Source organism: Oryx dammah, unplaced genomic scaffold (assembly GCF_014754425.2).
Source record: "Oryx dammah isolate SB20612 unplaced genomic scaffold, SCBI_Odam_1.1 HiC_scaffold_5, whole genome shotgun sequence".
Classification (NCBI taxonomy): Eukaryota; Metazoa; Chordata; class Mammalia; order Artiodactyla; family Bovidae; genus Oryx; species Oryx dammah.
This window is the reverse complement of record NW_024070189.1, coordinates 20,415,376-20,440,363: the sequence shown is the minus strand read 5'-3', so window position 1 is coordinate 20,440,363 and position 24,988 is coordinate 20,415,376. Positions and strand designations below refer to the sequence as shown.

At 40.0% G+C, this 24,988-nt stretch overlaps 2 protein-coding genes and 1 non-coding gene across 3 annotated transcripts in view; 2 read left to right on the top strand and 1 right to left on the bottom strand.

Annotated features, from left to right (window-relative positions):
- Nucleotides 1–7,826: 7,826 nt before the first annotated feature.
- On the bottom strand, nt 7,827–24,936 carry MBLAC2 (metallo-beta-lactamase domain containing 2). The gene is made up of 2 exons (XM_040241532.1): nt 23,940–24,936; nt 7,827–11,179 (listed from the first exon to the last, which is right to left on the bottom strand). Exons 1-2 carry the CDS (start codon nt 24,391–24,393, stop codon nt 10,794–10,796), a joined length of 840 nt encoding a protein of 279 aa, XP_040097466.1. The 5' UTR covers nt 24,394–24,936; the 3' UTR covers nt 7,827–10,793.
- TRNAC-ACA lies at nt 19,780–19,851 on the top strand. Its single transcript has one exon. It is a non-coding gene; the product is annotated as a tRNA-Cys (tRNA).
- POLR3G (RNA polymerase III subunit G) overlaps nt 24,090–24,988 on the top strand; it is a 56,683-nt gene continuing 55,784 nt past the window's right edge. The window contains exon 1 of the mRNA XM_040241534.1: nt 24,090–24,403. The gene's annotated coding sequence lies outside the window, so the exon portion shown is untranslated. The remainder of the gene's footprint in view (nt 24,404–24,988) is intronic.

The window sequence follows — 24,988 nt, the reverse complement described above, 5'->3', positions numbered from 1 at the left end:
GTTTTAGAAAAGGCAGAGGAACCAGAGATCAAATTGCCAACATCCGCTGGATCATGGAAAAAGCAAGAGAGTTCCAGAGAAACATCTATTTCTGCTTTATTGACTATGCCAAAGCCTTTGACTGTGTGGATCACAATAAACTGTGGAAAATTCTGAAAGAGATGGGAATACCAGATCATCTGACCTGCTTCTTGAGAAATCTGTATGCAGGTCAGGAAGCAACAGAACTGGACATGGAACAACAGACTGGTTCCAAATAGGAAAAGGAGTCCATCAAGGCTGTATATTGTCACCCTGCTTATTTAACTTCTATGCAGAGTACATCATGAGAAACTCTGGGCTGGAAGAAACACAAGCTGGAATCAAGATTGCTTGGAGAAATATCAACAACCTCAGATATGCAGATGACACCACCCTTATGGCAGAAAGTGAAGAGGAGCTAAAAAGCCTCTTGATGAAAGTGAAAGAGGAGAGCGAAAAAGTTGGCTTAAAGCTCAACATTCAGAAAACGAAGATCATGGCATCTGGTCCTATCACTTCATGGGAAATAGATGGGGAAACAGTGGAAACAGGATCAGACTTTATTTTTTTGGGGCTCCAAAATCACTGCAGATGGTGACTGCATCCATGAAATTAAAAGATGCTTACTCCTTGGAAGAAAAGTTATGACCAACCTAGAGAGTATATTCAAAAGCAGAGACATTACTTTGCCGACTAAGGTCCGTCTAGGCAAGGCTATGGTTTTTCCTGTGGTCATGTATGGATGTGAGAGTTGGACTGTGAAGAAGGCTGAGTGCCGAAGAATTGATGCTTTTGAACCGTGGTTTTGGAGAAGACTCTTGAGAGTCCCCTGGACTGCAAGGAGATCCAACCAGTCCATTTGAAGGAGATCAACCCTGGGATTTCTTTGGAAGGAATGATGCTAAAGCTGAAACTCCAGTACTTTGGCCACCTCATGCGAAGAGTTGACTCATTGGAAAAGATTCTGATGCTGGGAGGGATTGGGGGCAGGAGGAGAAGGGGACGACCGAGGATGAGATGGCTGGATGGCATCACGGACTTGATGGACGTGAGTCTGAGTGAACTCCGGGAGATGGTGATGAACAGGGAGGCCTGGCGTGCTGCGATTCATGGGGTCGCAAAGAGTCAGACACAACTGAGCGACTGAACTGAACTAAACTGAACTGAAGTCTCCAAAATATTGGAATATTCTTGGATTGCCAGGAAGGAAAGTTTCCTTACCACTTGCCAGTCTGGAATTGTCTTGGCCCCTTTAAACCTCTGTAGCAAAAATACCATAGATTAGGTGGCTTACAGACAACGGAAATATATTGGTTACAGTTCTGAAGAGTGGGAAGTACAAGATCAAGGCAGATTCCATTTCTGGTGAAGGTCTGCTTCCTTTTTCATAGATGGTTACCTTTTCACTGTTTCCTTACATGGCAGAGGGGAAAGGAAACTCTCTGAAACCTCTTTTATAGGGCACTAACTCCATTCATGCACGCTGCTCATGACCTAATCATCTCCCAAAGGCACTACCTCCAAATACCAGCACATTTGATTTCGACATGAATTTCAGGGTGGGGATACAGACACTCAGTGTATATCAGTGACCCTGTAAGTCAGGGGCAGGCCAGCTTTCCTAAAAGGACTCCATAAGCACCAACTTTCCATTTCTTTAATTTTGAGTTATTTGGTATTAATGTATATTAGGATGACATTAAATTTGTAAATAGCTAGTATAGAAGTCTTTATGATATGGAGTCTTGCTTGTCAAAAACTAGGAAGGGTATGAAATTTTGCTGCATTCACAAGCTGACAAGTTAGCCTGTTACCAATTTATGTATGCTGGCAGAAGATATGAAACTTATGAATCAGAGACAAAAGATTTCATTGCTCACTGCAATGGCAGTAGCTACAATATTATAATTTTACACTGGTTCCCTAAGCACCAGTTGTGAAAAGAGCCAGGTAACATCTGTACACACAGTGAATTGTTTCACAGGAAAGAAACTGTTAGCTTAAGGATCCAAAGTTTCCATACTGGCCAGTAAGAAGAACTTCCCTTTGCTGTAGAGGAGATATCATGTCATTTTTCAAAGCTGTTTGCTATATAAACACCATTGAAAAATTTGTCTATCTGGTTTTGATAGTAGGGTGATGCTGGCCTTGTAGATTGAGTTCAGAAGTGTTTCTTTCTCTGCACTTTCTTGAGACTTTCTTGCACTTTCATTTGTGAAGGAAAAATGTTCACTTTTCTCTAAATGTGTGGTAGAATCCACTGTTATGCCATCTGGTTCTGGACTTTTGTTTTTGGGGAGCTTTTTGTTACTGACTCATTTTCATTGCTGATAGTGGGTCTGTGCCTATTTTCTCTTTCTTCTTGGTTCAGTATGGGGAGATTGTACATTTCTTCTAGGTTTTACATTTTGTTGCTATATAGCTGTTCATAGCTATCTCTCATGATCCTTTATGTTTCTATACTATCACTTATATAACTTCTCTTTCTTCATTTGTGACTTTATTGATTTGGGCCCTCTCTCTTTTCTTCTGGATGAGTAGCACTAAAGATTTATCAATTTTGTTTACCTTTTCAAAAAACTAGATCTTTGTTTGATCTTTCCTATTTTTTTAGTCTTTACTTCATTTATTTCTGATGTGTCCTTTGATGCTTTTGAACTGTGGTGTTGGAGAAGACTCTTGAGAGTCCCATGGACTGCAAGGAGATCCAACCAGTCCATTCTAAAGGAGATCAGTCCTGGGTGTTCTTTGGGAGGAATGATGCTAAAGCTGAAACTCCAGTACTTTGGCCACTTAATGTGAAGAGTTGATTCATTGGAAAAGACTCTGATGCTGGGAGGGATTGAGGGCAGGAGGAAAAGGGGATGATAGAGGATGAGATGGCTGGATGGCATCACCGACTCGATGGACGTGGGTTTGGGTGAACTCCGGGAGTTGGTGATGGACAGGGAGGCCTGGCGTGCTGCAATTCATTGGGTTGCAAAGAGTCAGACACAACTGAGCAACTGAACTGAACTGAATAACTTTGAATTTTGTTTATTCTCCTTCTTTTAGTTTCTTTAGGTATAATGTTAAGTCATTTGAGATTTTTCCTGTTTTCTAAGGTAGGTTTGCATGGCCATAAACTTCCCTCTTGGAACTGCTTTTTCATTTGTCTCCAGGTATTGTTTGATTTCCTCAGTAATCCATTGGTTGTTTAGTAGCATATTATTTAGTTTCCACATTTGTATTTTTTTTTTCAATTTCTTTTTCTTATAGCTGATTTCTAGTCTCACAGAATTGTGGTTGGAAAATGGTGCTTGATGTTTCAATTTTCTTAAATTTACTCTGACTTGTTTTGTGGGCCTGGCAGATGATATATCTTGGAGCATGTTCCATGTACACTTGAAAAGAATCTGGGCTGCTGCTTTTGGGTGGAATGTTCTATAACATCTAGTAAGTTCTTCTTGCCAATGTGTATGTGATCATGGTAGAATGAGTTCTCCAAAATGGCTGCAGTCAGTGTCTGTCCCAACATGATCTCAGATTGCCTCCCGCCTCTCCAGGAGGCTCTCCAAGATCGGCAGATAGGTCTGAGTCAGGATCCTTTTCAAATGACTGCTTCTGCTTTGGGTCCTGAAGCATGTGAGATCTTGTATGCACTCTCTAGGAGTGGAGTCTATTTCCCATAGCCCTCTGGGTCTCCCAAAAGTGAGCCATCTTGGCCTTCAAAGCCAAACATTCTGAAGGCTTGTCTTCCTGGTACAAGAGCCCTGGGCTGAGGAGTCCAGTGTAGGGCTCAGACTCCTTATTCTTTATTCTACAATTGTAATTATTCTCCTGCTATAGAATTGCCCACTGGTGGGCATAGGTATTAATTATACCACATATCTGCCCCTCTTACCTGTCTCATTGTGGCTCCTTCTTTACATGTTTAGTTGTAAAAGATCATTTATGCTAGTCTACTGGTCCTTCTCATCAACAGTTGCTCTTTAGATAATCTAGTTGCAATTTTGGTGTGCCCAAGGGAAGGGGGCTCAGGGTCTACCTAATCTGACATGGCCATTCCCTGAAAGCTCATTTCTGTTTTTTAGCACTGAATGAAGAGGGAGGCCTGGCGTGCTGCGACTCATGGGGTCGCAAAGAGTCGGACACGACTGAGCGACTGAACTGAACTGAAGATGCCATTGTCTAGATGTACCACAGTTTATCACCTACAGAAGGACATCGTGTTTGCCCCCAGGGTTTGGCAATTATGAATAAAGCTGCTATAAACAAACATGTGCAGATTTTGTGTGGCCATAAGTCTTTAATTCAGTTGGGTAAATATGGCAGAGCACAATTAGATCGTTTAGTAAGACTATATCTTGTAAGAACGTGCCAACATTCTTCCAAGTGGCTGTATCATTTTGTGTTTTCACCAGCAATGAATGAGTCCCTGTTGTTCCACATTCTCATTACCATCTGGTGTTGTCAGTATCCTGGACTTTGGCCACTCTAATAGGTCTGTAGTGATATTTTATTTTTGTCTACATTTCCCTGATGACATATGATATGGAGCATCTTTTCATATGCTTATTTACCATCTGTATATCTTCTTTGGTGAAGACCATATATTTTTACGTTAATTTTATATGCTGCTACTTTGTTAAATTCTCTTACTGCTTTAAATGGGTTTTTTTTTTCATTTATTTCCATTTATTCTTTTAGTTTTCCATAACATGCTGGCTCTTGATGTATGTATTAAAAGACTACAATTCCATGTAGGAAAGGGCTAAGGAAGGGAGACTCAGCAATTGTGCACGGCATTGCAGGGTAATCTCCCAGGAACCTTTCTTTGGGGACTCCAGATTCAGTATCATTATGTCTTTTCTTTGGAGAGTCAAATTTTTAAGGCCTTAAAAATCTACTCCTAGAAAGCATAATCTTGATTACCAGTATTCTTTAAGCTAGGTTAGAGAAGTCTGGGAATGTGAACTTCTAGTAAACAAACTTCACTGAATGCAGAGCTTTGCTAAATCCCTCTTTTATTTATTTATTTATTTATTTTAGTATAGGACCCTGACTTAACAATGTCTAGTTTATTCTGAGTAGAGATCCTATTGTATCCTCCTCACATAATAATCCTCTAGCCAGGAGCAGATCCATTTTTCAGGACCTGAAAATTATGAAATTTGGAGGCTTTGAAACAGAGAATTAAAAATACCTTAGTTTTACAAATTAAAACAAATGGAAACATGGCCGTTTGAACACGTTTCTTGAGCCCCGCCCAGGGCCTTCGAAGGGACCCATACCAGTACTACACCATGAAGCTAAGGATTACTTAATTTCATGATAAATCTAAATTAGCCTCCATTCCCACCAACAGTGTAAGAGGGTTCCTTTTTTTCCACACCTTCTCCAGCATTTATTGCTTATAGACTTTTGGATCGCTGCCATTCTGACTGGTGTGAAATGGTACCTCATTGTGGTTTTGATTTGCATTTCTCTGATAATGAGTGATGTGAGCCAGGACATGGAAACAACCTAGATGTCCATCAGCAGATGAATGGATAAGAAAGCTGTGGTAAATATATACACAATGGAGTATTACTCAGCCATTAAAAAGAATACATTTGAATCAGTTCTAATGAGGTGGATGAAACTGGAGCCTATTATACAGAGTGAAGTAAGCCAGAAAGAAAAACACCAATACAGTATACTAACACATATATATGGAATTTAGAAAGATGATAACGAAAACCCTGTATGTGAGACAGCAAAAGAGACACAGATGTATACAACAGTCTTTTGGACTCTGTGGGAGAGGGAGAGGGTGGGATGATTTGGCAGAATGGCATTGAAACATGTATACTATCAGGTAAGAAACGAATCGCCGGTCTATGTTCGATAAAGGATACAGGATGCTTGGGGCTGGTGCACGGGGATGATCCAGAGAGATGATACGGGGTGGGAGGTGGGAGAGGGGTTCAAGATTGGTAACTCATGTACACCCATGGCTGATTCATGTCAATGTATGGAAAAACCAATACAGTATTGTAAAGCAAAATAAAGTAAAAATAAAATAAAAATAAAAAATAAATAAATTAGCCTCCAATCTTCCTTGTAGTGGGAGAGAAGGACGTGCTTAGTAGTATAGAATTAGGGGGAATTTGATGGTCAAAGTCGCAAACTAAAATTGAAGCAAAAAGGTTTTCACTCATAGTCCTAGAGGTACCTGCTACTATCAATTTCTGAGCATTTTTAGGGGGAATGTAAATTGGTACATTGGTACCATGGAGAACAGTATGGAGGTTCCTTAAAAAACTAGAACTACCACATGACCCAGCAATCCCACTACTGGGCATACACTCAGAGAAAACTAATTTAAAAAGACACACGCACCCCAGTGTTCATTGTAGCACTATTTACAATAGCCAGGGCATGGAGACAACTTAAATGTCTGTCCACAGAGGAATGGATAAAGATGATGTGTGCATACACACATGGAATGCTACTCAGCCATAAAAAGGAACAAAACTGGGTCATTTGTAGAGATGTGGATGGACCTAGAGACTGTCATTTTTTCTTAAAATGGTATATCTGCCCTTAAGCCTATCCACTTCTTTGGGTTTTTACTTATATATAAAGACCTCCATGTACATATAAAAATATCAACATCAAATAGAATTTATACGCTTTGCCCTATTACTCTCTCTTGTTTGTTTCTCAGGCCCAGCCTCAGAATCTAAGAGGGTAAAGGTCTTTCCTGCCATATGTTAGTTTATCTTTTTCTTGTTGACTTGCAGGCATTCTTTATATTTGCCTTAAATTTTTTTCTGTTACACATTAATGAATATTTAAAATCTCTTTTTAACTTTCATTATGACATCTGAGTTATAAGACATTTTAAATTCTAACATAGTTTTATCTTGTGTTTCTATATAGAGATCTTTCCTCTTCTAATGGCTTAAACACAATTAATTTTCTTTCAATACACATAGGATTCTGCTTTAGATGTTAAATCCACCTGGAATTTATGATGATGAATTTACCTTTATGATCAACATTTTTATGATGATTTTTTCCCACATCAATTGATATATGTATTTAATAGTCCATCTTTTACCCATTTATTTGAAAGGCCATATTTATGAACTAGTAAGGCTTCTATCTGCTTTGACCCAGCTGCTTCATTTATTCTGGGGCCATTGGTAATTTTCCTTCGGTATTCCTCAGTAGCATGTTGGACACCTTCAGACGTGGAGGACTCATCTTTCGGTGTCATATCTTTTTCACCTTTTATACAGTTCATGAGGTCCTCATGGCAAGTATACTGGAGTGGTTTGCCATTCCCTGTTTGTCAGAACTCTCTGCTATGACCCATCCGTCTCTGGTGGCCCTTCACGGCATGGCTCATAGCTTCATTGAGTTACACAAGCCCCTTCATCATGACAAGGCAGCTGGGAAAGATTGAGGGTAAAAGGAGACAAAGGTATCAGAGGATAAGATGGCTGGACGGCATCATGGATGCAACGAACGTGAACTTGGGCGAACTTTTGGAGATAGTGAAGGACAGGGAGCCCTGGCGTGCTGCAGTCCATGGGTCAAAGAGTCAGACACGACTGGGTGACTGAACAACAAGAAGGGTAAATAGGTATTATTCAGTTTCTAGGTTCTGATATTCTTGCCCAGGGATTTGACATCTTCTTTATTTCAAGTTTTAAATAAAGTTTTCTTTATTTTCAAGTTTTTTTCTTCTTTATTTTCAGGCTTCATACAGAAAATAACCTTACAAGACATTAAACTGAAATTTGCTAACATTTATTAAAAAAATACCAACCACAGATTGAAATAAAATGTTCACTTTAATACATATCACACAAATGTTTAGTTACAGTTATCTGAAAATTATAAGAGAACAATTTTGCATGTCACATTCATGTTACTATCCATATAAGAACAACTACACATAATCATTTTTTCAACTACATTAGGATAACACACAAGGTTTTGTTTGCTCTAGACTTCTCAGTTAAAAAGTAACACCAAATAAGGAAACTGAATTTCCAAGAATTTCCAAAAATTAAGTTATTAACAAAATAAATAATAAAAATTATTTCTAAATGTCTTATATTTTGACAACTTCGAATTATACTTACATACTATTATTTCTCCAAACCAAAAATTACAACAAGGGTCACTGTCAGGGTGAAAATACATATTTTTAAAGCTTTTTAAAAATACGCTATTAAGCTTTAACATGACTTGATTTATTCTTGGCACATGTGGCATTTTGAAAAGTAAAAATACACTTTGCCAATTTTACGTTATTGTGCAGGTATAAGAGAAAGAGCACAGTTTGGGAGGCAGAGAGACCTGTGTTCAGTTACCAGCTTTGTTCCCAAGTTGTGTTGTTAGGCTGGTCAATTACTTCTTGGCACTAGGGCCAGGATTAAATTAAATAATGCCTATTTTAAAATGCATAGCATGGGCACTAAATGAATGATACCTCCTTTCCCTAATTTACTCACATTGAAGCAAAAGCAAAATATCACAGTCATATGTTCTGGTACAATTTGAAAAATCTAGAAAAAAATGGGAAAGTTAAAAATAAAATCAGTGTATTTTGAAAAATTGCACTTTTAAGAAATAAGGAAAGCCTTCATCAGATTTAAATGTTTCCCAATAAAACTTAGTGCCTACTATACCCTGATTTTAAAAAAAGTCCTAAAATATGATAAAATGGTCAATGATTAAGGACTTTTGGTTTTCTTTTGTGCTATTGATATAAAAATAATGGCTATATTTAAGGCTCATCAAGTGATAGTTTGTAGTTGCCCTGAACCAAATCTGTAGTCTTGAAGTTGCACTATTAAAACAGACCTACTGCTTTGAATGGCTACCATAGAGAAATTCCCATGATATTCTTCATTTCAACCACCAGGGCCTCCTTACTGATTTTAAGCAAGGGATCATTTGGTGGCATGTGGCCATATAGCTTGTCTGTCTTAAAGACGACTCTTATACACATAATCACTTTTTCATGCTAAATGTTTGGTGCTTAGAAGATCTAAGGCTCCTGAAAACTAAACCGTCACAAGGGCATAGCCTACTCTGGACAGCAACACTTCCATTCCTATTCTTAACACCGAAGATGCAGAAACAACCCTATCCTTATTTTCTATCCTCACCACCTCATAAATCATCTTTCCAAACCTGACTCAAAATCTCCTCCTCCAGGAAACTTTGCCTAACCAAACTTCACACTCCTCCATTTACATCCCTGACACTCATGTGTAATTTGTATAAACTTCAACCTGCATATACTTCTATTCATGTTTTTTCTTATATTTCCAGCTAGGATACAGTCTCTGACTTTGTAAGCTTCCACAGTGTTTAGCATAATGAACGCATGTATGTATCTGACTGTGTGTATGTATGTGAGGTGTGTATGTGTATGTGTGTACTGAATGAATAAAAGACTAAGAACCTGAGTGGGGTGTAGGGTAGGAAAAGCTTCATAATTTTTCAGAAATCAAAATTGCTGGACCTTCCTAATACTAAAATTTCTGATTTCCAAAGCTATATGAGTTTGGTTTTGGATAAGTCAATAATAAAAAGGCAGTGAAAAAAATGTTTAAAAAAACCTTTGTGAAATATTCCAGAGGTTTTTTAATAGATTACTAAAAGCACCAAACCAAAACATCTTACTAAATAGTGGGGATAATCTTTCCTATAGTTTTATAAATGGAAATTTCTTTTCATTCAAGACAGAGAATACTGAACAGGAATAGGTTTTGTCAATCAGGATAAAAAAGGCAATTCATTCTAAGTCAGTATCTAACACACATTTTGCAATTAATCTGAAAAGCCTTCTGTGGTACATATGTATGCTTTGTTAAGAAAAAGAATGGTTTATTTTAGGATGTTGTCTGGTACTATAAAATAAGATACATATACTGAAGCTGCTATTTAACAAGGAAAATTTTGCTTATAATAGCTGTTACTATTAAAATAGCATATAATTTAAAAATTATTCTTAATGTGTATATTTTCAAATTTGCCTGACAGTGTCCTTTTGAAAAATCTGACAATTTGTAGTTAGATTACAGACATTTGAACTTTGTTTCTACAATTGAAAATATTATACTTACATAATAACAAACAACAATATATTGTAGCTTTTTTACTGAAGCACTCTGCAATTAATATTTAAAACTTTTCTATAAAATAAAATTCATTGTACTTTTAATAAGTAAAATTACACAACACATAATGTACACTATAATTACATTAAGAACAAATAAAATGAAGCATAAAAATTCTGTACCATAACAATGGATTGTTTTAGCTGTCATTCTAAATGTTAGCTTATTTGTTATGTTTTGAGTTTTTATCTTAAACCCAAGAACCTTTATTTTGAAATAACATACTAAAAATATCAAGTCTGGAGTTTAAAACTCTCTTATGCTCTTTTTTCCTAGATCATCTAGGAAATAAGAGAAATGAGACACAGAGATAATTCTATTACTGCAAAATGCCTCCTTGCTTCCCCATATACCTCTATATCATTTTTAGGGCAAATGATACAGGACAATGGCAAATTACAACTTTGGCAAATTATAAGCCCATTTAAGTGGTTTCTTATTTGAAAAAAAGAAAAACCAAGAAGTTCCTTTTTTGGCTTATTCATTCTCAATCTTTTTTTCCTCTAATATATAACAGTACTATAAAAGTACTTCTTAAGATGCTCACTGTTTAAACAACACAAAATGAACTGGAATAATTTATAGAATTAATCAAAGTTGATACTAGGGTGAGGTCCTAGAATTTGTTACACGTAGGGCTAAACTTGCAAGAGATCGCATGGCAAAAGTAGAGACTTTATGGCATATCCCAGCTTTTGAAATATAGTTAGAAGCCAATCGAAAAAGCCTTTCAGCACCAAAGGTATTGAAGTGCCCAGGAAGTACTTTCTCTACCAGACCTCTGTCCACTAATTCTATCAGACGTTCACAGGTTCCAACATAGTCACTTATCCTGCTGTATGGGAGCCAATCAATGAGCGATCCATCATACACGACGTCTCCACTGAAGAGAATCTTTCGGTCTTTGTCATGCAAGCAAATACTGCCCCTAGAATGACCAGGCATGTGCATAACAGTGAGCTGTCTGTCACCAAGGTTGATCACATCTCCTAAAAATGAAAACAGAATTTACAGATAAACGTGTTAGATATTTGACTTCAATCACTTAAAGAACAGCAGAACACAACAGTTTCAAAGATGTTGGGAAGATCATATTTATTTTACTTTTATTGTAAAAGTAGCCTAGTAATAAAAGATGATTTAAAATAAGTTGCCTACATTTCATTTCTGTTGTTTATTAGACCAGTGTTTGCCAAAGTAAACAGTGGAACACAATTTCTGCTGGTTGTTATAATACACAAAAGAAAAGATTCTGTGGTCAAATAATTTGGAAAACTCTTCCTTCAATGAAAATTAAACAGCTTTCTTTCCTGCAAGTTATGCTAATGTACATTTAATATGCTAATATACATTGTGGATATACACAAGTGAGATATGGCTGTATAGTTTCACAAATTTATTTGACCAAAAAATTCATTTTCAGAATATCCATTATACTAATATCCTGGTGACACAATTCAATAATGATGCTCTGGGGAGGGTATGGTATTTTTGCCCTTTGTCTTATCACCCTGTGGAAATTAAGGTCTGAGGAATCAGCATAAAGGAGGAGGCTCTGGCTACTGCTATTGCTATAATAAACTGTCCTTAGTCTCGGACCCAGGAACTTCAAGTCTTCCATCAGAATCCACTTAATCGTCGCAGCCTAACTTACTAACCTACAAATAGGGTAAAATCTCAAACTCCTCCCAGTTATTTGACAGTGGGGATGAAACTGAGCTATATGAATACAAAATTGCTCTTTCACTGGATTTAAATCAGTACAAACTTAGGTAAATCATAAAAAATTAAAAGATTCATACTGCTATCTCTAGTGAAAACATATACATATACAGAAAAAAATCAAAGAAATATAGCTAAAATTAATAGTGAAATTAAAATGGCATAATAATCAGGAATCACTAAATATGAAAGACAACAGAAGAAAAATAAAGGCATAAACAGGAAATGAGACATACAAAACAAATGACAGAATGGCAGACCTAAATACAACTGTGTCAGTAATTATATTAAATATGAAAGGGATAAACATTCTAATCAAAGGCAAAGATTGTCAGACTAGATTTAAAAAGCAAGATATGTACTCAGTCTACAAGAGAGGAACTATAAAATCAAAGCGAAAAATAGGATGATAAGTCATACCTTATAAATATGAATGACAAGAACTAGAGTGGTTATATTGTCAGACAAAATGGATTTTTATATGAAGAATATTACTAGAGAAAAGAGGTACATTTTATGAGGACAAAATTAGGTCAATACCTAATGAAAAAAAGTCTAAATGTATATGTACCTTAAAAATTCATAAAATAAAAACAGAATTAAAATAAGAATAAACAGTTGAACAATTGTGCTTAGATATTTGAATAGTTTGAATAATTCATAATCAGATAGAAAATCAGTACGGATACAGAAGACTTGAACACACCACCAGCCAACTTGATCTAGCTGACATATGTAAAATAATTCATGCCAAAAGAGCAAAGTACACATTCCTTCCAATGCACATGAAAGAGATGTTTTGTTATATCTGCACACTGAAAACTACAGTAACACTTTAAAGAGAAATTAAAGAGAATGTGAGCAAAAGGAGAAATATGCCATATCCATTGACTGAAGACTTGAAACTGTTAAGATAGTAATTAAATTCAGTTTTTCCTAAAGTGAACTCTCTAATATGTACTTTCTGAGATAATATAAATGTTCTGTATCAACACTAGGCAATATGGTAGCCACTAGCTATATGTGGCTAATGGCATGAGAAATAAAGCTAAGGTAACTAAGAAGCTAAAATTTTCATTTTAATCAATCTTAACTAATTTAAATTTGCATTAGATAGCTACATGTATTAGATAGCTACATTCAGAGAAGAACTATACAAAGAAGATCTTCATGACCCAGATAGTGTGATCACTCACCTAGAGCCAGACATCCTGGAATGCAAAGTCAAGTGGGCCAGGGGTAACATCACTACCTAGCTAATGGAGGTGATGGAATTCTAGCTGAGCTACTTCAAATCCTGAAAGATGATGCTGTGAAAGTGCTGCACTCAAAATGCCAGCAAATTTGGGAAACTCAGCAGTGGGCACAGGACTGGAAAAGATCAGTTTTCATTCCAATCCAAAAGAAAGGCAATGCCAAAGAATGCTCAAACTACTGCACAATGCACTCATCTCACACGCTAGTAAAGTAATGCTCAAAGTTCTCCAAGTCAGGCTTCAACAATATGTGAATCAAGAACTTCCAGATGTTCAAGCTGGATTTAGAAAAGGAGCATTGAAAAAGCAACAGAGTTCCAGAAAAACATCTACTCTTGCTTTACTGACTATGCCAAAGCCTTTGACTGTGTGGATCACAACAAACTGTGGAAAATTCTGAAAGGGATGGGTATAACAGACTACCTTACCTGCCTCCTGGGAAAGCTGTATGCAGGTCAAGAAGCAACAGAACCGGACATGGAACAATAGACTGGTTCCAAGTTGGGAAAGGAGTACGTCAAGGCTGTATATTGTCACCCTGCTTATTTAACTTATATGCAGAGCACATCATGCAGAATGCTGGGTTGAATGAAGCACAAGCTGGAATCAAGATTTCAGAGAGAAATATCAATAACCTAGATGCTCAGATGACACCACCCTTATGGCAGAAAGTGAAGAGGAACTAAAAAGCCTCTTGATGAAAGTGAAAGAGGAAAGTGAAAAAGTTGGCTTAAAGCTCAACATTCAGAAAACTAAGATCTGGTCCCATCACTTCATGGCAAACAGATGGGGAACAGTAGAAATAGTGGCTTACTTTATTTGGGGCGGGGCTCCAAAATCACTGCAGATGGTCACTGCAGCCATGAAACTAAAAGATGCTTGCTCCTTGGAAGAAAAGCTATGACCAACCTAGACAGCACATTAAAAAGCAGAGACGTTACTTTGCCAACAAAGGTCTGTCTAGTTAAAGCTATGGTTTTTCCGGTAGTCATGTATGGACATGAGAGTTGGACTAAAGAAAGCTGAGTGCCAAAGAATAGATGCGTTTGAACGTGGTGTTGGAGAAGATTCTTGAGAGTTCCTTGGACTGCAGGAAGATCCAACCAGTCCACCCTAAAGATCAGTCCTGGGTGTTCATTGGAAGGACTGATGTGAAGCTGAAACTCCAATACTTTGGTCACCTGGTGCCAAGAATGGACTCATTGGAAAAGACCCTGATGCTGAAAAAGACTGAAGGGGGGTGAAGGGGATGACAGAGGATAAGATAGTTGGATGGCATCACTGACTCAATGAACATGAGTTTAAGTAAGCTCCAGGGGTTGGTGATGGGCAGGGAAGCCTGGGATGCTGCAGTCCATGGGGTTGCAAAGAGTCGGACCTGACTGAGCGACTGAACTGAACTGAGCTACATGTGGCTAGTGATTACTGTAATGGTTAGTGTAGATCTATAGATTCAAGAATCTCAATCAAAACCTTGACATGTTTTTTTTATAGAAAAAAAAATCTGGCTCTAAAATTTATATGAAATGCAAATGACCTGGAATACCCAAAGCTGGAAGACTTAAACAATGTAATTTCAAGGATTAGAATGAAGTTTAAATAATCAGGAGAGTGTTGTGCTGGCTATACGACAGACATAATTGATGAAAAAGACTAGAGTCCAGAAGAAAACATTCACATATATGGTCAGCAGATTTTTGACAAAAGTATCAACAAAGATAATCTACTGGGTAAAAGGACAGTCTTTTCAACTAACTGGCCTGGACTACTTCGGAAATCTATATGCAAGTAAACAATAAAGCACCTCATAACCTTTCACAATCTTTGCATGAAATGTTCCCTTGGTATCTCTAATTTTCTTGATGAGATCTCTAGTCTTTCCCATTGTATTATTTTCCTCTGTTCTGTTCATTGAACACTGAGGAAGGCTTTCTTATCTCTCCTTGCCATTCTTTGGAACTCTGCATTCAAATGGGTCTATCTTTCTTTTTCTCCTTTGCCTTTCGCTTTGCTTCTTTTCTCAGCTATTTGTAAGGCCTTCTCAGATGACCATTTTGCCTTTATGCATTTATTTTTCTTGGGGATGATCTTGATCATCTTGTGGTGTTGGAGAAGTCTCTTGAGAGTCCCTTGGACTGCAAGGAGATCCAACCAGTCAACCTAAAGAAAATCAGTTCTGAATATTTATTGGAAGGACTGATGTTGAAATTGAAACTCCAATACTTTGGCCACCTGAATGCAAAGAACTGACTCACTTCAAAAGACCCTGATGCTAGGAAAGATTGAAGGCGGGAGGAGAAGGGGATGGCAGAGAATGAGATGGTTGAATGGCATCACCGACTCAATGGACATGAGTTTCAGTAAGCTCTAGGAGTTGGTGATGGACAGGGAAGCCTGGCATGCTGCAATCCATGGTGTTGCATAGTCGGACATGCCTGAGCAACTGAACTGAACCTTTCACAACAGTAACAAAAATTAACTCAAAATGGATCATAATCCTAAATGTGAGAGCTTCCAAAAAAAAAGAGAAGAAGAAAATCTTTGTGAGTTTGGGCTTGTCATAGAGATCTTAGAATAACACAAAAAGCATAAAGCATAGGAAAAATGATTAGTTGGACTTCATTCAAGTTAAAAACTTTCTTGCCCAAAAAGATACCATTAAGGACTTCCCTGGTTTTGCAATGGATAAGAATCTGCCTGCCAAGGCAGGGAAGAGAAGTGTTAGTAGCTCAGTCTTGTCCAGCTCTTTGTGATTCCATGGACTGCAGCCTGCCAGCCTCCAGGCAAGAATACTGGAATAGGTAGCCTTTCCCTTCTACAGGGGATCTTCTCAACCCAGGGATTGAACCTGGGCCTCCTGTATTGCAGGCAGATTGTCAACCATCTGAGTAATACAATTCCTGGTCTGGGAAGATGTCACAGTTTGCACAGCAACTAAGCCCGTGCACCAAAACTACTTCAGGGCCCACTAGCCGCAACTACTGAGCCTGTGTGCCAAAACTGTGGAAGTCAGGAGCCACAGACTGCAACTACTGAAGCCTGCTCATCTACACAGGCTTGTGCTCCACAACAAGTCAGCACAATGAGAAGCCTGTGCACCACAACAGGGAGTAGTCCTTGCTCATTGCAAGTAAAGAAAGCTCGTGCACAGCAATGAAGGCCTAGTGCAACCAAAAAAATAAAGACAAAAAAATTTGCTTACTTAAAAAAAAGAGGATACAGGACATACACTGGGAGTAAACACTTGCAAAATGTATATCTGATAAAGGGCTTGAATTAAGAGTATATAAAGAACTCTTACAGCTCAATTAGGATAAAACAAAATTTCAATTTTTAAAAAAGAGAAAAGATTTTGATAAGATCTTTCGGCAAAGAAGATATCTGAATAGCAAATAAGTGCCTGGAAAGACGCTCAACATAATCAGTCACTGAAGTGAAAGTGAAAGGGAAGTCGCTCAGTCGTGTCCGACTCTTTGCGACCCCGTGGACTGTTGCCCACCAGGCTTCTCCATGGGATTCTCCAAGCAAGAATACTGGAGTGGGTTACCATTTCCTTCTCCAGGGGGTCTCCCTGACCCAGGAATCGAACCCGGGTCTCCCGCATTAGAGGCAGACACTTTAACCTCTGAGCCACCAGGGAAGCCCAAATGCAAATTAAAACTGCATTTCCTCAATGAAATACCACTACATACTCACTAGAATGCCTAAAATCAAAAGGACTGACAAAATCAAGTGCTGACAGTGATGTGGAGAAACTGCATCTTACACACTGCGCTTGGGAATGTAAAATGGCACAGCACTTTGGAAACCAGTTTGGCACCTTCTTAAACATTTAACATACATTTACCACATGTGTGTGTGCGGTATGCCACATTCACCACACAACCCAGAAATTCATTTCTAGCTACCGACCTAGGAAATAAAAGCATGCATCCACATAAAAACGTACATGTAAACTTTCATGCTGCATTATTCGTAACAATTCCAAACTAGAAAGTTCACATTTCCTTCAACAGGTGAATATCTAAAATGTGTTATATTGATAAATGAGTAGTTTCTCAGCAACAGAAAGGAATTATTCATAGATAAAACAACATGGATGAATCTCCAAAAACAGCTTGCCAAATGAAAGAAGACACAAAAGATGACATGTGAGTATGTTTTGTATTAAGTTTTCAGAAAAAGAAAACTATAATGGCACAAACAGGTCAGTGGGGCCTGGGTGGGAACAGAGGTTGCTCTGGTCTTGTCTCGAATCCCAGTAATTATTAATACAGTAAGATGGAATTAGGTACTCTCCAATTTCCCCACATTCCAGTCATAAGGGGCCAGACTCCTTCACAGTATAATTGTTTCAGATTTAAGGTGCTTCTGGGGATCAAAAACCACGGCCATTTCCTGTATGATTGGTAAATAAGGTAAAGGATATTATAGCTAAGTTGATTTAATAATAGAACTGTTGCAGACAGACTGTTTAATAAATGTACAGAAAGAAGATGAGGGAAATTTGATGCTAAAAATGAAGCTGTAGAGAATTACCAACGGAGGGATAGAGTTTTATGGATTTTTGATATTCAAAGCCAGGTGATATTCAAAATACTTAGCAGTAGCTAAGACATAAGCACCCACCTATCAAAATGGACGCCAACTGTAAACAACTGATAAGGCCACAGTGACGGAATATTATATTAGGTCTGCCGTTACCATATGGCTTTATAAATACCTCCCCTGTGCGTATAATGCTAACACATATAATTTCATCAAGACCTCTCCTACAAGAACCAAAATTGTCTATGAAATGTATAAATATCATATGTAAATTTATGTAAATATATATATATATCACATACTACCCTTCCAAGCCTTCACCCTAACCCAGGTGTCACCACATTCCAACCACACGACACTTTTCTTGGCTTCTCAAATATCCTTTCCCATCTTGGCATTCCCCATTTTAAATTTTCATTTCACTTTTAATTAAAGAACTAAATTACATATTTCAAATAAAACATTTCAGGAGGGCTTAAAATGCAAGAGAACATTCTTTGCCCCATTCTGGCTCTATCCCTAATCCTGCTCCCAATAGGCAACCACTGTTAACAATTTTAGCAACTTCTTCTGGTAGTTGCCTCTACTAGATATGTTGTTGTTTGTTGTTCAATCTCTGTCATATCCAACTCTGCGACTCCTTGGACTGCAGCACGCCAGGCTTCTCTGTCCTTCTCTTTCTCCCGGAGTTTGCTCAAATTCATGTCCATTGAGTCAGCGATGCATCCAACCATCTTGTCCTCTGTCATCCGCTTCTCCTCCTGCCTTCAATCTTTCCCAGCATCAGGGTCTTTTCCCATGAATCAGCTCTTTGCATCAGGTGGTCAAAGTATTGGAGCCAAAGTATTATTTACAGATGACTACTAGGTATAAGCATCTGTAAATAATGTTTATATCTCATACTCTACTGATTTCATTCATGTATTATCATTTCTTGGTTTTTTAGATGTTATCCACTGACTTCCACTATGACACATAAGGATTTTTAGTAGCTCTTTTTACTCCTCTCTACCACGAGAAAGTAAAATAGTAAAAGAACATAAAATAAAGTAAAAGATTTCCATGTGTCCTCTCTACCACGACACATGTATACATTTCTCATCCTCCCACCCCTCAAAAGAATGATGATTCAACTGCTTAGATCTGGAATCCTCTATGCTTGAGGTTCTATCATTGCCAGTGTCATCCTTTGCCATCATCCTGAGGCTTCAGCTTTGTCTTGAATTAGATCTTCTATTTCCTATATTCCATGTCTTCCTCTTGGTTTATTCCCTTATTTTGAAGGGAGTAAATAGGATAAAGATATATCTTAAAAAGTGAAGTTTCTCAGTCGTGTCTGACTCTTTGCAACCCTATGGACTGTAGCCCCCCAGGCTCCTGTGTCCATAGGATTTTTCCAGGCAATAATACTGGAGTGGGTTGCCATTTCCTTCTCCAGGGAATCTTCCCAACTCAGGGACTGAACTTGGGTCTCCTGCACTGCAGGCAGACTCTTTACTCTCTGAGCCACGAGGAACTATAAGATGTATCTTAGTAGCTTCCTAAGTAACAGCATGTGGGAAATAACTTGACTGATACTGGAATGGATGTCAGAATTCTAAGTTGGAAATTGGTTTTATTCAAATAAGTCACAGCTCTTCTTTTCTAGCTCTAAAGCCATTATGATTGGTATAGATGACCTTTTTTGTTTAAATTTGGAAGTCTGTAGACTCTTTGATCCCAGCATTCTGAAATTTTATAATAATGTGCCATGGGTTGAATATGTTTTCATCTATGGGCTCTTTCAATCTGGAAATTATGGGATATTTTCTCTATTATTCTTTTTCTCTATTTTCTCTATTTGCTCTATCTGTGCTCTTATTATTCTAATGTCAGATTTTTCACACTGGTTCTTTACTAGTTTTTTCCCAGTTTTTCATTTTGCCTATCTGCTCCTTTTCTAAGTTTTCAACTTCATTTTCCAGACCTTGCACTAAATAATTTCTGATGTTTTAAATTCCAAGGATTCCTTTAGGAGTGTGAATATGGTTCTGCCTGTTGCTTATTTTTAGGGCATCCTAGCTTCCCTGGTGGCTCAGATGGTAAAGCGTCTGCCTACAATGCGGGAGACCCAGGTTCGATCCCTGGGTTGGGAAGATCTGGAGAAGGAAACGGCAACCCACTCCAGTACTCTTGCCTGGAGAATTCCACAGACGGAGGAGCCTGGTAGGCTACAGTCCATGGGGTCGCAAAGAGTCGGACAAAACTGAGCAACTTCACTATTGTCTCTCAGATATCTTGAATGCGATAGTTTCTGTTATCCCCTGATGATATTAATGATTGTCCTCTCTTCTCAAGTCGCTTTATGTTCTTTTACTATTTTACTTCATGTGAGAGGACTTTCTCAGATTCTTTTTCATAATGCTTGTTTACCTGTTTAAGAGTTGGAGGATAGTGAAAAATCTGTTGGAAGCACATGCATGACACCTGGTGATGCAGACTTCATTGTAGAAAGTTCAAGCCAAGAATTACCTAGGAGTCAGCACCTTAATCTTTACCCCAGGGCTGGGCAGATTTCCAGATAAGATTCTTCCAAGTTCCTACCTGGAGATATGGGGGCTAAAGGCCTGGCTCTTGTTCTTCTGGGAAACTAGTAAAGAACACATATGCTGCTGCTGCTAAGTCGCTTCAGTGGTATCCGACTCTGTGCGACCCCACAGACTGCAGCCCACCAGGCTTCCCCGTCCCTGGGATTCTCCAGGCAAGAGCACTGGAGTGGGTTGCTATTTCCTTCTCCAATGCATGAAAGTGAAAAGTGAAAGCGAAGTCACTCAGTTGTGTGCAACTCCTAACCACCCCACGGACTCCAGCCCACTAGGCTCCTCCGTCCAGGGGATTTTCCAGGCAAGAGTACTGGAGTGGGGTGCCATTGCCTTCTCCAAGGATATATTATCTATCTATTATTTTTCTGTATTTTTATATAGATTCACATACACTTCTCCCTCCTCTTTTCCATCTGAAGCCTTGAGCTCATTAGTACTCGGCATCCCTCAATCAAGAAACCCTTTCGCTTCATTCTCCCCAGAGAACCAACTAACTCTGGGGAGAGGCGCATTCACTGAGGGAGAATTCCAGAGTTCTAACAGCTTATTAAGTGGCTTTCCATCAGTTCTACTTATTTTAGTTTTCTTCCTTTTGCCCCTGCTAAGGTACTGGCTAGTGCTAATTCTTGAGCCTATTAATCTCCTGCAGAACAAAGTGGACTGGCTCTCAATTTTCTATTGCTGGGGATAAAACTGCTAACTCAGTCACCACAGGATTGGCAAGATCCCCTGGAGAAGGAAATGGCAACCCGCTCCAGTATTCCTGCCTGGGAAATCCCACGGACAGAGGGGCCTGGCGGGCTACATCCATGGGGTTGCAAAGAGTTGGACATGACTTTGCAACTAAACAACAACAATGCAAAACAGAACCTCAGTCAATGTGGATTTATACATAAAACAGACAAACCATGGTCCATGGGCTGCAATCTTAGTGAGATTTTGAGAGGGAGTCAAATTAAATGTGTTCGTTCAACCTGCTGCCTTTCTGGAATCTTCATTTTTAATCTCCCCAAACGATCTAAGTCTACCTAAAACAACTCTTGTACTCTCTTGATGATTCTGGGAAAATCATTTAAACATGTATAACAGGAGTCAAAATGCCTGCCTCTTGTGAAAAACAGACAGAATGATGTGTGCCCATTCAAGAAGAACGTGCTGTATCTATCTAGGGTTTATTGCTGTCTTCTTATAGGAAGATATGGTTTCACTATCAGTAGGGTGAGTAGCTTTTTTCATCAAAAATGATGCAGTGGGTGATGACCTTACCTTGTCCTCCTCATCCCTCATATGCAAGTCAGCTTCTGGGTTAGTGATACAGTGCTCAGACTCATGCTTCTCCATGACAGGTGATCACCAATACACTAAATGAAATGTAGTGAGCTAGTGAATCCAGCCTCCTTATTTTCTAACTGGAACAATGAAGACTATGCTGTTAGGTATGTGCTGTTCACATGTGTGTGTAACTGTATATGAATTTTTTGTGTATGATTTTTTTATATAAATATTTTGTATCTCCTTCCAGGCATCTGGATTATAATATTAAGTTAGCAGGCCACACCATTCAGAAGAGACAGGAAATTAATATTCCTGAGAGAAGAGGATATTGGTTTCTACTTGAGAGGGTGAGACATCCAGCTCCTAATGAAAAACAACTTTTAATTTAACACAGTAGTATCACCTTCCAAGTGTTTAGTAAATATTAAGCGTTCTTTTCACACTTTCAAAGGCTTAAAGCACCACACAGGTGGGTTGCATGTCCCCTGCAACTCCCAAAGGCTATAATTCTAGCATTGACTGGGATTTAAAAAATCTGATTTCTAGTCCAGGCTCTTTCCCTAACAGGCTATGTGATTTCAGGCATAATATTCAACCCTGTGTGGACTCTTTGTCTATAAAACAATATTTCTTATCATTTTTTCATCGACTTCCTGACACAGGAGCCAAAGTAAATAAAAGTCATCTATTCCTTTAAACAAACTTAAATAATGATGCAAAATTTTTCTTTTTTTGCGGGGGGGGGGGGGGGTCTGAGTTAATTTAGTCTGTATACCCATAAACTGCATGGAAATCCTACTTCTGAAAGTATTAATTTCAAAGAAATATAGTAATTAAAAGCACATTTAATGTAAATTTAAATTTAGTTTTCTTTCACCTCAAAGTGTCAGGTAATGTAAGGCTCCCATCTAAACCACTTTTAATCTTCAGATTTAAAATTTTAATGAATAGACTTTTTAAAGTGGTGTGTAAGGTACAGAATCTTGCTATTTTTTATATATCAACTGATAAAGATCTCATCTGTAAGATAAACTCATTTTTGTAAAGTACTTCATTATTTATCATACTGGTTGGTCATAAAGTGAGCCTTACTGTACTGCAGCAACTGGACTTTTTTTTTTTTTTTCCTCAGTTCAATAAATTAAACTGGCAAATAAAATAGTTTCAAGATAGAAAGGAAAGGGGTTTCATATCCTATTCAGAATTACCATAAAAATTTATTTTGGGGGTAGGATTAACATGTGATCTACACGCTTTGATCTATTGAGCCTGGGTTGGAATCCTAGCTTTTGTCTCTATCTTGCTTTGTGGCCCCTAGGCAAGCCATTTAAGTAGCCTCACTTCAAACGTGTTGGAGGATAAAATGGTATCAACAGCAGCATTCTAAAAAGAACAAAGAAATTAATACACAAATATCACTGCTGTGACCAACTGGCTCAATCATTTGGTTCAATCATTTCAGTGCCTGTGTGGGGTTGGAAGGGTTGGAACCCTACACTATTTTATTCCATTAATTTCTTTCTGAATCCCATTCTGTTTTCTGCAGAGCCAAAGAGGCCCAAGGTTATCTATGCAGTCCACATACTTCACCATTATGGGAACAGCCTCCTTATTAATCTCTCTCAGGCCTGGCTTTCAGCCAGAACAGAGAGCTGTCATAACGTTAAGACTCAGGCACATTCTACTTCGTATGTTCACTATCAAGCCTTTTCTCTTGTGAGGCAGCATCAGGAGCAGAAACCTATCTGGAAGCTAAAGAGGTGTGAGCCGATTAGAATCACTGCTCTGCAATGGCTTTCTCAGCCTACAGGTGGGCACTGTCCGTACTGAGCCGATGGAGTGAGCAGTTCTCAAAAAGCACAGAGCCAACGACGCGCACTCTCTCCACGAAGCGTCATTCCTTAGAAGGCTTTTCGCTAGAAAAGTGCCTGCAAATGACGGACATGTCTGCGGGGGAAAGGATGGAAATCCTAGTGACCAGTCTCTGGTGGTGTTACTGCACACCGTAGACCTTCCAGAGGAAACTGACTAGGGGGTGCGGCTGGCTTTCAGTCCAGTGCGCGGCGTCGGTACCCGGCGTCAGAGCTGGCTGGTCTCCTGTAGGAAAGGTTGCGATGGTCTTCCAGCGACTCGATGGTGGAGTGAGTGGGCTTTTTGGCCCCCGGGGAGAGGGGGAGGGAGAAACTGAAGCAAGTGTTTCTGCGATGTGACAAACCAAACCAACCCCCCCACCTCACCCCCTCAACCTCACAGCCAAGCAGGTCTACATCGAGCGTCCCTCGGAACCATCTCTCCCCCAATCCCTTCCCTTAAATGAGACAGCAAGCGCCCGAGAAGGGGGGGTGGGGGTAGGGGGTGCGCATTACCGTCCTGCAGGACGAGGGTGGGCTGCACCGCCTGCACTCGGAACTGCCTGGCCCTCCAGCCTGGGCTCGGCGCCCGCACCACCTCGCTGTCGGACAGCCAGGTCACGGTCTCGAAGTTGTCCCCGCGGGCCAGCGCCTCGGCCTCGGCGTGGTGCACCGCCACCCGGTCGAACTGGTAGAGGCCGCCCGAGTGGTCAAAGTGCACGTGGGTAGCCACGGCCAGCAGCGGCCGACACGCCGCGTCGTCTCTGGCCGCGCGGTCCCGCAGGAGGCCGGAGGAGTACAGGTACTCGGGGAGGCTGCGCAGCCCCAGGCCGGTGTCGATCACCACGTCCTGCTCGGAGCCCCGCACCAGCCAGATGTTGGCGCGGTTGCCCGACTCGTAGAAGCGTTCCTGAATCCAGAAGATGCCGTCGCCCAGGGACTTGTGGGCGTACCACTCGAGCGCCGACATGCTGCGCGGGGTATGGAGGCCCAAGCCAAGAGGGGGTTTGTGGGCGCGCGCGCGCGTGTGTGTATGTGTGCCTTCTCGCGGGCGGTCCGGACTCGGGCGCTGCGGCGGTGTAGAGCCGTCTGCCCGCAGCCGGGGACGAGGCGCAGAGCCGGGAGGGGGCGGCGGGCGATGCGGCTGCGGTGTGTGTGTGTGTGTGTGTGTGTGTGTGTGTGTGGAGAACTAGGCGAGGAGGAAGGACTCGCGGAGAGACGCTGCTTGGCGCGTCCGCCCGCACCCTCACGCCGGATCCGCGGAGAGCAGACGCCGCTGTCCCCGCGCCGGGGCGCCGGAACAATCGCAGCCGTGACTGGCCGCAGCACCAGGAACGTTAACGCACGGGCCAATGCAGTAGTCGGGAGATCCAGAAAGTGACACGCTTCCTAACCTCAGGGAGGTCGGACCGCAGAGCCCTTAGAGCGAGGCCGGGGGGTGGGAGTGAGAGGAAGCCAGGCCGCCCACCAGCCGCGCGCCGCTACGCGCATTTCCAGCCGGCGCGGAAGGAGTCGGGCCAAGGCTGGGGGTGGGGGGCAGGGAGGCGGGACTGGACGACTACGGC

Coding starts and splice junctions, on each gene's coding strand:
- MBLAC2 (XM_040241532.1), bottom strand. CDS start 24,393: ATGTCGGCGCTCGAGTGGTACGCCCACAAGTCCCTGGGCGACGGCATC. Junction 11,180..23,939: donor CACCCTCGTCCTGCAGGACG/GTAATGCGCACC, acceptor TTTCATTTTTAG/GAGATGTGATCAACCTTGGT.